Source organism: Acinonyx jubatus, chromosome D1, assembly GCF_027475565.1.
Source record: "Acinonyx jubatus isolate Ajub_Pintada_27869175 chromosome D1, VMU_Ajub_asm_v1.0, whole genome shotgun sequence".
NCBI lineage: Eukaryota > Metazoa > Chordata > Mammalia > Carnivora > Felidae > Acinonyx > Acinonyx jubatus.
The window spans coordinates 4977064-4991008 of NC_069390.1; the positions used below are offsets into that span (position 1 = coordinate 4977064).

At 55.3% G+C, this 13945-nt stretch overlaps 1 protein-coding gene across 15 annotated transcripts in view; it reads left to right on the plus strand.

The window, feature by feature from the left end:
• The window catches only part of CHKA (choline kinase alpha), a 62189-nt gene that overhangs the window by 36532 nt on the left and 11712 nt on the right, over positions 1–13945 (plus strand). For 9 of the 15 annotated variants that reach the window (XR_008290235.1, XR_008290233.1, XR_008290234.1 and 6 more), the window contains exons 3-7: positions 1519–1572; positions 8980–9093; positions 12026–12159; positions 12412–12516; positions 13143–13201. Coding sequence is in view for 12 of the 15 variants with exons in the window: in XM_053202829.1 (XP_053058804.1) it covers positions 1519–1572; positions 8980–9093; positions 12026–12159; positions 12412–12516; positions 13143–13201 (466 nt within the window). In the remaining 3 variants the exon portion in view is untranslated. Of the gene's footprint in view, positions 1–464; positions 495–1518; positions 1573–8979; positions 9094–12025; positions 12160–12411; positions 12517–13142; positions 13202–13945 lie in introns of all 15 variants that reach the window. The other 6 variants (XM_053202833.1, XM_053202837.1, XM_053202832.1 and 3 more) reach the window with 4 other exon arrangements.

Below are 13945 nucleotides of genomic sequence, written 5' to 3' on the forward strand. Positions count from 1 at the left end.
AGCCCGTCATACCATACGTCACGCTGTCGGCAAACATCTAAAATTATTTCCGTAGCGTTTTCATTTTTGTAGCTTTGATCGTAACGGGATTTCACCTGCAGCATCTTTTCATCAGAGAAATGCAGATTATGCAAATGAAAATATATGTCCTCCATTTGTATTTTTCTGTACTTTGTACAAAATGAACTTAACTGGATGTTAAAGATGTTACCGAATACGTATAAGTGCGAGGTTTTTGCAGATAGCTTCATGAACGTGGGTATTTGTTTACTTTTATATCGCATAAGCCAGCACGTGTACGGTTTGTGCAGAACACACATTAAGACGTCTGTGCACTGTTTCCGTCTATGATGGATGCGAGCCCTGCTTTAAATCACTACAGTTTTTGAATGGTGCTGGAGTAGCTGGTGTTGCTTAACGTGGCATTTTTTTTCCCCTGTCCACACTTTCCACCCTTGGTACAGGTATTTTTGATAAAGCTGTGGAATGGAAAGGTATGTTTTTCACGGGATGTTCCAGAATCTTTTACCTTAAAATTTTGAAAAAGCCCCCTGTGGGCTTCCTTCTGTGTCTGGCTTAAGCCGACGTAGTTCAGTGATAACAAGTAACATTTCTGGAGGTGATATTTGAGTATAAAATTTCGACACGATCCTTAAATTTCTGACTTGCTTTTCTCCATCCCCTTATTAAAGATACTGTGAAGGCTTTTACGGCACTTGGGGTGGGGGTGGGGGGGCTTTTAAAACATACGATCTGTGCCTTGAAGAAAGAACGTAGCCAGAGAGTCATTTAAGGTCGTTAATGATCTAGTTGTTACTTGCCAGATCCCTGGCTTCCAATAATTTGCAATTTCATTGAGGAAAGTGATACATGGATCCCTTAATCCATGAACTAAGCTTAGGGGCTTTATTAAATTTGCACGACCCTCTTTTTGGCGGAGGAAGAATTCAGATCGAGCCAGGGACAGGCGGAGCGAGCAGGGCCAGTCTGTGAACGTACCAAGTTGGCAGGCTCGTCGCCCACGTTCGGTGCCACGCTTCCCGCCCGCACGGGGCTTTCTTCTCTGTCCCAGTTCTGTGCTGACCACGACTTGCCCTGGGTGTGTATACACTGCCCGTTCTTGTAGGAAGGAGGCTTCCTCGGGATAGTGTTGCCTTGAAGGAACCGCCTACCTAAATCTGGAGACCACTTGACGGTCGGTCTCGGGAAGGCCTGATTGGAAGAGCGCCCCCTATTAACTTTCCTCGGACAATGAAATTATGAAAAGGTACAAGGCTGTGGGGTGTCGACAGCACATTCCTTTTCCTGGAAAGAAATGAAGCGAATCCTTGGGTATCAGCATTAGCGTGGGCACTGGTGGGGCATCTTAGCCTGCCGCTGGTGGCTTCAGTGGGTTGAGAAACATTCATTAAAGATCTGTGATGTTTTATAAACCCTGACTGTTCTGGTGGTTGCAAAGTTAGTGTCTGTGTGGTGTTCCCCATCTTACCGGAAGTGTTTGCTTTTTCTCATTCGTAGAGGTCCTGTAATAAAGAGGGATCCGAACAAGCTCAGAAAGAAAATGAATTTCAAGTAAGTAATTAAGTCCGTTCTGCGTCTGTATGAGGTGTAAACAAACCCGTGTTAGCCCACTTCGGCGCTCCGGTCTCACGGTGCCTCTTTCCCGCCCCTGGACGGCCCTGGTCTGTCGGTCTCGGGGCACGGGCTCTTGCCACACTGGGATTAAGACCGAGCGTGCTGCCGGTATTTTCAGTTCCTCCTGAGTGTAGGCAGTGGACGGGTGGTGCCCCTGTGGCAACCTAGACATTATTTGGGGTGCTGGGAGAGGGCAGTCTGGGGAGACGGTTGTGCGTGATCGGCTTGTGCTGCTGCGCTGTGTGCCTCTGGCCCCCTTCTCTGGTCACGCGCCCCTCTGCTAAGCAGGCACTGCCTGGGGCAGGCAGGGGTGCCTTTTCCCAGAGTGGTAGCCTGGTCAGAAAGGCTCCTTCCCAATTCAAGCGACCTCACTCTCTGAAATGCTCACACTCAGAGAAGAGCCTGGGGTCGGGAGCACTGCTGTGTCCACACCTGGCCCCTCTATGAGGCTCAGAGGTGGGGAGTCCTGAGAGTGATCGCCACGTTCCAGGGAGTAAACAACTTTCGAGCATACTGTCCCAACATGTGCAAGTTTGTGTATAAGTATACACCCCCCCCACACACAACACAGACATAAAACCTGCATCTACACACGCGTATATAAGTACACTAGCTTTCCTCACTGTATTCGAATTACTCAAACGGTCTAGAGGTAGAAATTGAAAAGAGGTGAGGTCATGAAGAAATAAAGCGCTGGTAGTGACTTCCTTCTCGCGTCGCAGTGGATTATTGTGGCTGTGCCCTTCCCTGGAGACCCTCGTCTAGTGGATCTGGAACTTGTGCTCTCTGGGTGACCGCTGACAGAGACGCCCTTGGGCAGGAAGTGATTGACAGTGAGTTTGCAGCCATTTGAGGCCTTTGCCTGTGGACCTTCGTGTGTGCCGGCGGTAGAAAAGGCTGGGCCACCAGGGCCACTGGGGCCTCCGTGACATAGACCCCCCCGTGCGCCTCCAGTTCTGACTCCCCTTCTCTGCGGCACTCGATAGCACCCTGCCCTTTCTGAACGCTTTCTTCCCCTCCTCGGCCCCTTTCCAGGCCTGACCTCCTAGCGTCTCAAATGCCAGAATGCCCGTGACCTGCCCGAGGCTCTCCTCCCATACTGCCCCTCGTCCCTGGGTCGCTTCCCGGCCCTGACCCCTGCCTGGGGTAGCGCCACCCACCGCCACCTCTCAGTGGTGTCACCAGGCCCAAGACGAACGCACGGACTCCTCCCCACCCCGTCCCCTCGGCAGAGCCTCATTTTCTCCTTCCTCTGCAGACAGAGGGCGGGCAGTCACCTCCGATATCCCCTTCTCTCCCTCGCCCCGTATCCGAACCCCGAGTCCGTTTTCCTCTGAACTCTACCGAGGGTCTGTGTGCCCGTCTCCTCTGGAACCGCCCACCTCCGGGGTCCAGGCTCCCGCCATCTCCTCTGGGGGCGCCGTTTCCGCTCCCCCTCCCGCTCGAATCGCTCCTCTGGTCAGGTCAGCCTCTCGCCTGACATCCTTCAGTGCTCACTCCGCCCCAGGTCGGGTTGGGCTTTATCCCAGCGGGTGCCTGTCGTCTGATCCTGCTGAACCTTCCATTCTCCCCTTCGTCCCGCATCCACATTCCTGCTCCAGCCACGTTCTCCTAAACTGTGGTTTTCTTGCAGCCACAGAGCCTTTGCCGATGCTGCTCCTTCCGGCTGGAGTGCTCCCCACTGTGCCCGCTTCCCACCCCCACTTGTGCACGTAATGGGACCTCACTCGGGGTTGCTTCCCCAGGGAGCCCTCCTGCTCTCTGGACTGGGCGTGCGTGTCTGTTCCGTGCCCGCACCCCGAGCGCCATATGCCGCCGCTCCGCACCTTGTCAGGCCGGGGTTTTCAGTGTCACGCGGTTCACGTCTGCCTCCCCCTCTTGTGAGATTCTAGACTCAGGGCAGCACCTCGCCACCCCGTGTGGTCTTGCCACGGCTGTCCTGCCTGGTGTAGAGCGGACGCAGTATAGAATTGTTGAACGTCGGCTGCAGCTGGAGCCAGTGGACAGCTCTGGAACATTCTGCCCCTTGCCCGCTGGTGCACACGCTCCTTGTCCCTTCCCCTCCTCCGTCCAAGATGCCCTTGCCTCGGGTGACCCGTTGGTCACCGCCGCGCTTCTTCCTCCTGTGCCTGCTGGATTTCCACTCAGAGCCCAGCAGCAAACAGCGGGTGCTCTGATTGTAATTTCTTTGGGTGAAAAGGTAGGGATTTGGCTGCGGGAATGGGGAAGGTGGTTTTTCTTCTTGGAGCCCCTTTGGATGGCTGGCCTCTGTCTGTAATCTTGTCCTCTCTCTTCTGAACGTTTCCCCTGCCAACTGGCCTCTCCACAGGCTCACTGTCTCAGAGACTGCTCCCCAGCCCCCTTCTCCAGGCCGACTGTTGGGGGCGGGGGGGGGGGTGGTGTCTTTTCGCTTCTTCCCCATTCCTGCTTCCAAACTATTTCTCCTCTGTTGAAAACCATCGGAGAGCTGCCCTGATTCGCTGAAGATTTCCGTGTCCAGCTTGGTCTTTGGGCCCAGCCACCTGGCCTTCTCTAAGCCCACACCCGAGCAACATCATTGGCGGGAAACCGCTTGGCCGGGGAGGACCGCCCCCGGCAGGCCACGGAGCCCCAGTCTTTGGTGGCCGCTATGCTCTCGGCCCTCGTCTGTCCACTTGCAAGCATGTGAACTGTCTGTGTTTGCACCTGCCCTTTTCATGGGCTGGTCCTTCCCTTGGGCTCCAGACTCCAGCTTCCTCTCTCCCTGTCTGCAGGCGCGTTGCTCCTGTCCCTCGTGGCGGACAGAACTTGCTGGCCTTGCCTGAGTCTGCTCCCTCTTGTAGCAGGATTTCTTGAGAGAGTATGAGAGTATTTATATACTCTCTGTTTCTCACTTCCGATCAACCTTTTTTTTTTTTAAAAAAAAGTTTTGAGCACGTGGAATAGCACAGAATAATTTAGTAAACACCTTTATGCCACCGCACAGAATTTGTAGCTGACTTAATCATACTGCTGATTTCAGTCTTTTTTTTTTTTTTAATTTATTTTGAGACAGCATGTGCACAAGTGGGGGAGGGGCAGAGAGCGTGTTAGAGAATCCCAAGCAGGCACCCCACTGTCAGCACAGAGCCCCATGTGGGTCTCGAACTCAAAACCGTGAGATCGTGACCTGAGCTGAAATCAAGAGTCAGCTTAACCGACTGAGCCATCCAGGCACCCCCTGATTTCAGTCTTTTCTAGATGCATTTATTTATTTTTAACTTTTTATTTCAAACTGATTGTAGACACAACAGAAGTTTGCTTTCAAACTAGTACAGAGAGCTCCCATACGACCCTTCCCCGACTTCCCCTGACGTTAACACCTGACACAACCGTGGAGACCAACGTGGCACAGTAACAACGACTTGAGTTTCCCAGGGTTTTCCACTGTTGTTCTGTTCTGAGATGTAGCCAGGACCCCAGTGCCGCATTTGCTGGTTGTTCCCCCCTTAGTCCGTGTATCTGCTTCCGTGCGCCTCACAGTCCCAGTGCTCGCTGGGCAGTTATTTTGTAGCACGTCCCCTCAGGTTTGGGTTTGTCTCGTCTTTTCTCATGACCGGAACGAGGTTATGCATTTTGCGCAAGAATACCACAGAAACGCTGTTATGTCTTCTCAAGAAGTTCATAAGTTTGATGTTCTGTTCCTGGATTTTAATTTCTTTTAATACATCTTTTAAGTTTAGTTTTGAGAGAGACAGACACAGTGCAAATGGGGGAAGGGCAGAGAGGGAGGGAGAGAGTGGGAGGAGGGGCAGAGAGAGGGAGAGACAGAATCCCCAGCAGGCTCCACGCTGCCAGCGCCGAGCCCGATGTGGGGCTTGACCCACAACCCATGAGATCACCACCTGAGCCAAAACCTAGGGTCGGACGCTTAACTGACTGAGCCACCCAGGCTCACAAATTTTAATTTTGTAAAAGAAAATTATCTGTCATAGATAAAATGAAAAGTCTGCCTAGACACTTCTGCCCCTGTACCCCTCACTCCCCTGGAACCATTCTTGTTTTGGTCACCGACGACTTTCACGTGCTCGGATCCAGTGGCCACTTTGCTCCTCCCCTGAGTTTGCCATCAGCAGCACACGGAGCGCCACACTCTCTCCATCACGGCTGTGCCTTCTCCGCCTCCTCTCCTGCTCCCTCCTCCTCCTGCTGCCCCCATCTGAATCGGTCACAGACATGAGATGTCAGCGTTTTTGTTGCTTTTTAAAAGGAAATACATTAGAAAATGCTAGAAAGTCTGGCACAGTTGTGAGCATATAAGGTTTGTTTTAAGGATTGAGTGGGTCCAGAGTGTGCTCCTCACTGTCGCCGGGAATCTCAGGCCCTTTGTGGGTTCCTCCCCTTAAATGCTCCACACGCTGAGGTTTCTCCGGCTGGGCCTCCTCTTTCCTGGTGGCTGGGCTCCCGGCGCCCGCCCCTCCCCTCCCTTGCATGTGCCAAAGTCACTCCCGCCTCGGGGACCTCCGTCTCACCCTCAGGTGTCCTTGTCATTTCCTGGAAGCAGCTCTGTCCTGCCCCTGACGCAGGGCTTGTGCGTTGTCTGCTTCTCTCTCCGGGATGCGGGTCCCTGCGGGCTTTTCCGGTTTCCCTGGGGCCAAGGAAATGGTTTCAAGCGGAGGTAGGACCTTCTGTCCTAAGAAATTAGAACCAGTGTCTGGATGGCCAGTGGCGGCGCCTGGGCCAGTGCTGGGGCGGTGAACTGGGTCGCTCTGGTCCCATCCGGTTCTTTACTCACTTAAGTAGCAAGCAGGGAGGTGTTTGGAGACCTGGCGGTTCCCAAAAGGCTGGCACAAGTCGATGCACTCATTCTGAGATGACCCGCTCCCCTTTTTTTTTCTTTTTTTGAGTAGGCTCCGTGTCCTGCATGAGCCCAATGTGGGGCTCAGACTCATGACCCTGAGGTCAAGAGTCGGTCGCTTACCTGACTGAGCCACCCAGGCGTGCCACCTGCTATCCTTCTTAACCTATTTTAACCATGTTTCTTGCTTGTGATTGTTTTCCTTCATTTCTTCCTCCAGACTTGTCCCTCCACGCACCAGCTCCCCTTCCTCCCTAGCGGGAGTAAATATTGAACTGCGGTACTGCGTATGAACAACGAGATTTCTTGTTTATAGTGTTTGGAGCAATGCCAGAGAGAACTGCAAAGTTCTTAAGTCTCTTTCCGTCTTCCCTCCATCCTGGCGATGGGTTGACGCAACTCTAGAGGATTCTGGACAGTGTGTGTGTTCAGCGACAGCACGGCCTGTGAAGTCAGTCCCCAGTAGCCTTTGTACTGCGTGGACACGATGCGCAAAATATTAAGGCTCCTGAGGTAATGCGGTGGGTCTTAACTCTGTATAAAGTTTGTAACCTCAAACGCGAAGGCCTGTTGAGGATCGGGCACTCGGATGTTTTATACGGCGCCAACCCTAAGGCCCTTAGGCTTAGTCTCTCCACACAGAGGGAAGCCAGAAAACAAATTTTGATTCCGACAAAATCTGGATACCTAGACAGAAGAAATCCTGATGCAACCCTTTGAAATCGTGAGAAGGGAGGGTGTGCTGAGGGCCGCACAGAGCCACCACGGACAGCCTGTCCGCCTCCACACCCCCGTCCCCCGTCCCGCGGTGCCCGGCCTGCACGCGCCTTGGCATTTCACTCCACACCGACATCCAGGTGCGAGTCTGAGAGGCGCCTTGCAGATCTGCGCACGCTCTCCTGCGGAGTGTCTCTGGTGCGGGTCGTCGGGCCGGCAGGGACTCCACCTCCTTCGAGGGGTTCAGAAATAAAACCTGTCTGACCCTCGACCCCGTTCTCCACGCCGTTAACCTGACAGGGCAGTGCCGTGTGTGGTCATTGTCTGCGTCTGCCCAGGTTGCCATAACAGGCTCCGTGGGGGTGCGGGCAGCACACGTTTGTTTCTCGGCGCTGCGGGCCAGACACCTGAGATCAGGGTGCCAGCACGGTTGGGGTCTGGCGGAGCCCTCTTCCCGGCCTGCGGGTGCAGTCTTCTCCGAGTCCTCACATGGCAGAGGGATGGAGAGACGGAGGGAGGCGCAGCGGGCTCTCTGGTGTCTCTTCGTATAAGGACGCTGATCGCGTGGGCGCCCCGCACTCGTGACCTCATCTGCGCCTGTCCCCCTCCCAGAGGCCCGTCCTCACACACCATCACGCTGGGGGCCAGGGCTTCGGCGTGTGGATTTGGGGAGGACGCGGTATCGTTCACGGCAGCCGTAGGTGCCAAACTGCAAGTGAGTAAGTAAAGAGCGGGTCTCACGAGGTGGTCAGCCCACAGTTGTGGGAATAAATGACACACACGAGACGGTGGCTAAATTGGAATTACGGGGGATCACCAGCAAAGCCGTTTGCTCCCCAAAATGTGAGGGTGATCAAATGGCTGTTTACTCCAGTGTGGTTCCGTGTCCTTTGGAAAAGTAGCTTCTCTGTTTTCTTCTCTGTGACGTCAGCGCCCTGTCATTGCCTGAGTTGGTCCCGTTGTGCGTGTTTGTAACATGAGCGTACAGAGCTGCTTCGCTTTGCTCCGTGTTTGTGCGGGATCGCACTCCCCACGGCACGTTTCTTAACAAGGGGTGAATAAGAATCCTCTGAAAGCTCCCCCCGCCCGCTGGCCCCTCCTCAGACACAGTGACTTAGAGGTTAATTTGCTGTTTAATGGCAACGGACCGAGGAGTGAATTTGAACTGAGGCCAAAAGATGATTTTTGTAGGCAGGATGGTTGTAGATCCCACCTGAGTCACTGGGACTAGAGACCGCTTAGGAGCCTCAGGGATTTTGGCAAGAGACAAAGTTAAACCGGCAGCAAAGACTAGGGATAAGAGCAGGGCATGGAGGCCGGGATGTGCCGCGCCAGGGCGCTCTTTGGACCGAAAAACAGGCCCAGGTCTGTCAGCTGTCCTTCAGGATGGGTTCGGTGGCAGAAGGCCCCCGCGCTCCTGCTCCGCACTCGCGGCCGAAAAGCAGGCCAGCACCCCCCTCTCCAGAGTGGACGGCATTGTGGTGGCCTTTGAGAAGATGCCATGGGTGGAGTTCATAGAAGTTTTAAGGTAGATACGAGCAGTAAAATACCAACAGATACTCTGCTTTTGGAATCAGCGACCCAGTTAAACTGGAATTTTAAATCTTACTGGTGTAGCGTGACCCCTGCAAGCACGGACCCTGCACGTTACAAGATGTTGATCTCTGTGTCTTCGCGTTCCAGATGGGGGTGGCGGTCACGACGCCTAGTCGTAGAGGCGCTGGGGCTGATGCCGCTGCTCCCGCGGAAGCGCTCGTGCCTGCGCACCCTCAGCCCTCAGGAAACGTGTGCTGTGTTGCTGTCTGTTCTAGGGGGCCGAGGCCATGGTTCTGGAGAGCGTTATGTTTGCCATTCTCGCAGAGAGGTCGCTGGGACCCAAGCTCTACGGCATCTTCCCCCAAGGCCGCCTGGAACAGTTTATCCCGGTAAGATGTGTTCTGCGCCCGTCGGCCGGCACGCGCCGCACACAAAACGTGGATTCTTGCCCTTGTGGCTGCAAGAGCCCGAGACGTCGCGCTTGGACGTAGCGAATGTGACACGTTATTCCATTGCGTCAGAAATAAAGAAAAAACAAACTTCTGTTGCGTTTACATTAGCACCTCTGTCTTTCTGCAAAGATGTTCATCCGAATGAAAAATCTGTACGAAGCCTACATTCCACTGACCCCTAAAGCTGCTTACCCCGGCATTTTCCCCCTTCGCCTTGTTCCCGTGGACGTCCGGGCCTCCTTTAGAAGTCACTGCGGGTCCCCGTGGCCCTGGCCGCCACGTGCCACACCCGGGTCTTCGCCCCGTGGGGCCACTACTGCTCTTTGCCTCGTCTCCCATTTCACTCCCTCTGTCTGAGTCTCCCCAGCTCCCACGGGCCGTCAAGTGCCTCTGGTGTTTCAGGGCCCGGCTCAAATCCCGTTTCCCAGAGTTGGGAGTGTTTGCCCTTTCTTGCTGTCCTGAGGCATTTCTGATGTTGCTCTAACATCCAGACCAGCGTGTCTCGCTTAGAGTTACGTGTGAGTAAACCCACGAAGGGCTTCGGGCCTCGAGAGCTCGCGTTAGAGGGAGCGTGGGGCGGCTCCGGGCCGTTTAGGTGGAGCTGTTGAGCCTGGCCGGCCTGCCTTCCCACTCACAGCCAAGCTCACAGATGTGGTGAAGGGTTCCTCTTCTTCACCTGTGGGGCCCCTCGGAGACAGGGTCACGAATGGCTGCCTTTTCCTGCCCGGCCTCACGTGGCCACCTGTACGGTTGGCCTGGCTGACGGGAGGCCCTGCTCGCCAGGACTCAACCCGTGTTCGGCGAGAGGCTGGAGGAAGGGCTGCTGACGGTCTAATTCCCCACAGCCCAGGGATAGGAGCCTCCTTGTGACCTGTCTCCCAGGAGGGGAACCCTCTTCTAGGTCATGCGGTGGCGCCATACGAGCGGCCGCCAGCCGACAGGCCTCGGTCTCTAGCCTGGCACCTGGCTTGCCACCTGGCGATTGTTTTATTTATAACTGTCCCAGTAAGGACAGTAACATCTGGCTGCATGAGCATCAAATGAGATAATAATAAAGCATTTGAAAGAGTTAAAAATCTAAAGCACTTCCTGTGGTTACGAGTGGCGACACGGATGCACCTTAAGAAGGTGACAGACACTGAGCCACAAGACCAGGTGGTGAAGGCTACAAATAGTACAGGTCATTTTAATAAAGCCCTGGAAGCACACCGGCAGCTGTGTGAAGTATACACATGTGGTGAAACTCCTTGTAGGGAAGGGAAAGGAGCAGGGACCACAGCTCAGAATAACGGGGCATCCTGTCCCGGACCAGGATGCGGGCATCGGAGTGTCCGTGGGTGCATGCGGTTTGAGCTCTGTAATTCCAGTGTCTTTATATATAACGTTTGCTGTGTCATGAAGATTTTTAAAAATTCTGTTAAAATACTAGGTCAAACCACTTGAAACTACCGATATCCAACCGCTTTTGACCCCAGAGACGGTGATTGCGTTTGGCTCGGCCTGATGGCACGTCTTGCTTGCAAGTTTCCTCGGGACTGCCGCGTGCGCCCCACCCCATCCGGTCCCCGTAGCCACGTTCCAGAGGGCACAGGAAGTGACCTCTGCGAACGCTGGTCTCCTGCTGCACTTTCCGAAGGAGCTTAGAACCCTGCAAGGGGCTCATTTTTGAGCGCGGTTAGCCTTACACTTTCCACGGTGCCAAACAGATCAGTGGCGTTTTGTAACCGAGCCGAGTGAACGCCCTGCCCTCACCTTGGTGCCACCGCTCAAGAAGCTGCAGGGCCCCAGGTGCAGGAGGAGGGCGAGGTTGGGCCTGCTGCTTCCAGGGAGCCCTGAGCTCTCGTCGCCGGGCTCCCACCATTTGTCAAGACCTGCCCGGCAGGCTGCTGGCCCAGGGCCCTTGCCTGCAGCACCCGCCCTCGTTCAGAGCAGCCCCGCCAGGGACTTGATGTGCTTCTCATTTTGTGGAAACCAGAAAGTCAGACGCAGAGGTCTGAGCAGCGTGCCTTTGGCCCTATGCCTTTGACATGAGGATTAAAGCCAGGGTTCGAGCTGGGTTTTTTGTCTCTAGCTTGGAGACTCCCCCTGTTCACCCCTGTGCTGTGCCACTCTGGATTTTCGGAGGAATGCCTCTTTGGGCTTCTGGAGGGGAGCAGTGCGTGTGGGAAGGACGAACAGGTCTCAGTGGATTGTGCTTTCCTCGTGAGGAGCTGGGACCTGCCTCCGGAGCGGGCGTGGCCTCGGGCCGCAGTAGTGGGAACTGGGAGCTCTGGGGGTGGCAGTGACGGGAGCCGCAGTGGTGGGAGCTGGGCACCTCTGTTTCTTCGCTCAGCTTTGCGCTCTGAGAGCCTGCTCTGTGCCAGGCGGGGGCTGTGGACGCCACCGTGGGCGAGGGGGCCGTGGCTCATGCTGAATTCCTGGCAGTGCTCCTGATTGGGACCACCTCTTGCCTGAGATGTGTCCGGGCGGGGTGTCCGAGCTGCTGAAGGAGTTAGACACGGGCTCATGTGGCAGACCGCTGGAAACCTGGAGCTTTTCCCAGGGAAGAGGGCACGCTCTGGCGTCAGGCAGAGGGCAGGGAGCACAGAGTCTGCCTAAACGCTTGTATGCGGGGAGGACCTTCTCAGGATTAAAAGGGTTCAAAATGATACTGAGCTGTGGAGCAGGCCCCTCCCCCTTGCTGACAAACGCCATGGCGATTGCTGGGGCACTGTCCGCGGGGCACGGTGCCCGCTCCTACGGGACTTCGGTGCGCCGGAGGAGACTTAGATGCCCTACAGAACGGACTCCCAGTCCTTAGGCTTGTGTGATCGCACACCTCCAGGTTCCCTGAACACATGCTGTTTTCTAACTCCCTTTTTTATTCCAGAGCCGGCGATTAGACACTGAAGAATTAAGTTTGCCAGATATTTCTGCAGAAATAGCTGAGAAAATGGCCACGTTTCATGGTATGAAAATGCCATTCAATAAGGAACCAAAATGGCTTTTTGGAACAATGGAAAAGTAAGTGGCCAAACCGCTTGGCTCTGACTCAGTTTTGTGTTAGCGGCCACCAGAGGTGCCAGCGTGAGTACTTGCTTGCCACGGTGGTCGGAGTCCTTCCTCTGGTCTGCCGGACGGGTGGGTGGGCAGGAAGTGAGTTTTCCAGAGAGCCCGGGGCTCCCCACCGGCATCCCGTGGCTGCACTTCACGGGAGCTCCAGGAGGAGGCCACGGGGGACTGAGCGGTGGTTTCTGTTCTCCCCTTTCCTGCAAGGTATCTGAATCAAGTCCTGAGGGTCAAGTTTGCCGGGGAGCCCAGAGTGAAGCAGCTCCACAGACTCCTCCGCCACAACCTGCCTTTGGAACTGGAGAACCTGAGGTGAGGCGTGGTCCATGGTGACGGCGCGGGTTTTCTTCTGGAACGGAGGTCGCGGGGACGGCAGGCTGGGGGTGTCCGCAGAGGAGGGGAACCATGCGCCGCAAGCTCTGGGGGGAAATGGAGTAGGAAGCTCGGCGCTGGCCTCCGAGCAGGGGCTACCGCCCGGCCTTTGGGGTGCAGCGGTGCGGGCCTTCCTCAGTCACATTTGCACGTGGTGCCCAGCAAGTGGTGACCGGGACGTTCTTCAAGGCGCTTGTGTTTTAGTAGGAGAGACGGAGACCAGCAAACACGTCCCGTAATGTCAAGTCGTGGTAAGAGGTGTGACGGAGACCAGAGGCAGACTGATGAGGAGGGTCATACTGGGGTGGGCGCTGCGGGCCAGGACCCACAGCCACGTGAGGAGGGTCCTCCAGGAGGGGGCCCACACGGGAAGAGCTGGGCACCCCGGGGGCTCACGAGGGTCTCTGGGTTGAGCTGCTGCGGAGCTGTCGTCGCGTGATGGTGGCTCTCCCGGAGGCCACAAGAAAAGCACTGCACGGAGGCCGTGTGGCGCCGGGCACAGAGATGGTGGCGCTCTGTCTCTGGCCTGCAGTGTGACGAGTGACGACAAAACCTTCCTTTCCCAGGTCGCTGCTGGAATCCACCCCTTCTCCAGTTGTGTTTTGTCATAACGACTGTCAGGAAGGTAAGGATTGCTGCCTGTTTTGTGGAGCTGGCTTTGTGTGTCTGCTTGGAAGGCTGAGTGAGTGTGTGTGTGTGTGTGTGTGTGTGTGTGTCCACTGTGTGATGAGTGCCAGGGCCGCGGAGAGGGCAATGGCTGTGTGAATAATGGCAGGGCCGCACAATGGAGTGCTGTGTAACTGTTGAAAAGAATGAGGTCGGGTTTTTATACAGAAAAATCTCCAGGATGTGTTAAGAGAAAAAAAGCAACTTTTGGAAAAACACAGGGGTATCCTCCCAGTTTTGCAAGAAATACATTCACAGAAGAAAAAATGAGAATGTTCGCTAACCTGGGAGGGTAAAGGACGGAAACTTCCGAAGTCACTTACTCGTTTAGTGTTTACTCTGGTGGACACAGGACTTCGGTAATCTGAGGGCACAGTAGGAGATGACCGTGGCCGGGATCGGTCCTGGGGGCCTCGTCCCCTCCACCTGCAGCGCCTCGCGGCTAATCGAGGTCACCTGCTCTCAGGATCAGTTCACTCTGCCATGGCCTTGAGTCTCTCTGCCTTCAGGAAATTACGACGCCGGATACCCCTTACTGTGAGCCACCTTTGCCCACCGTGACTTCAAATGGAGGCCTGGTCTAGCTGGGCAGGTCCCACGGGTGCTGCCGTGGTGCTTTGGCACCCGGCAGGCTCCGCCGTGCTGTCCTTGTCTTCTCCGTCGCTGCTGGCTCGTGCCCACCCTCGGGCCGTTTGCCAGGCTC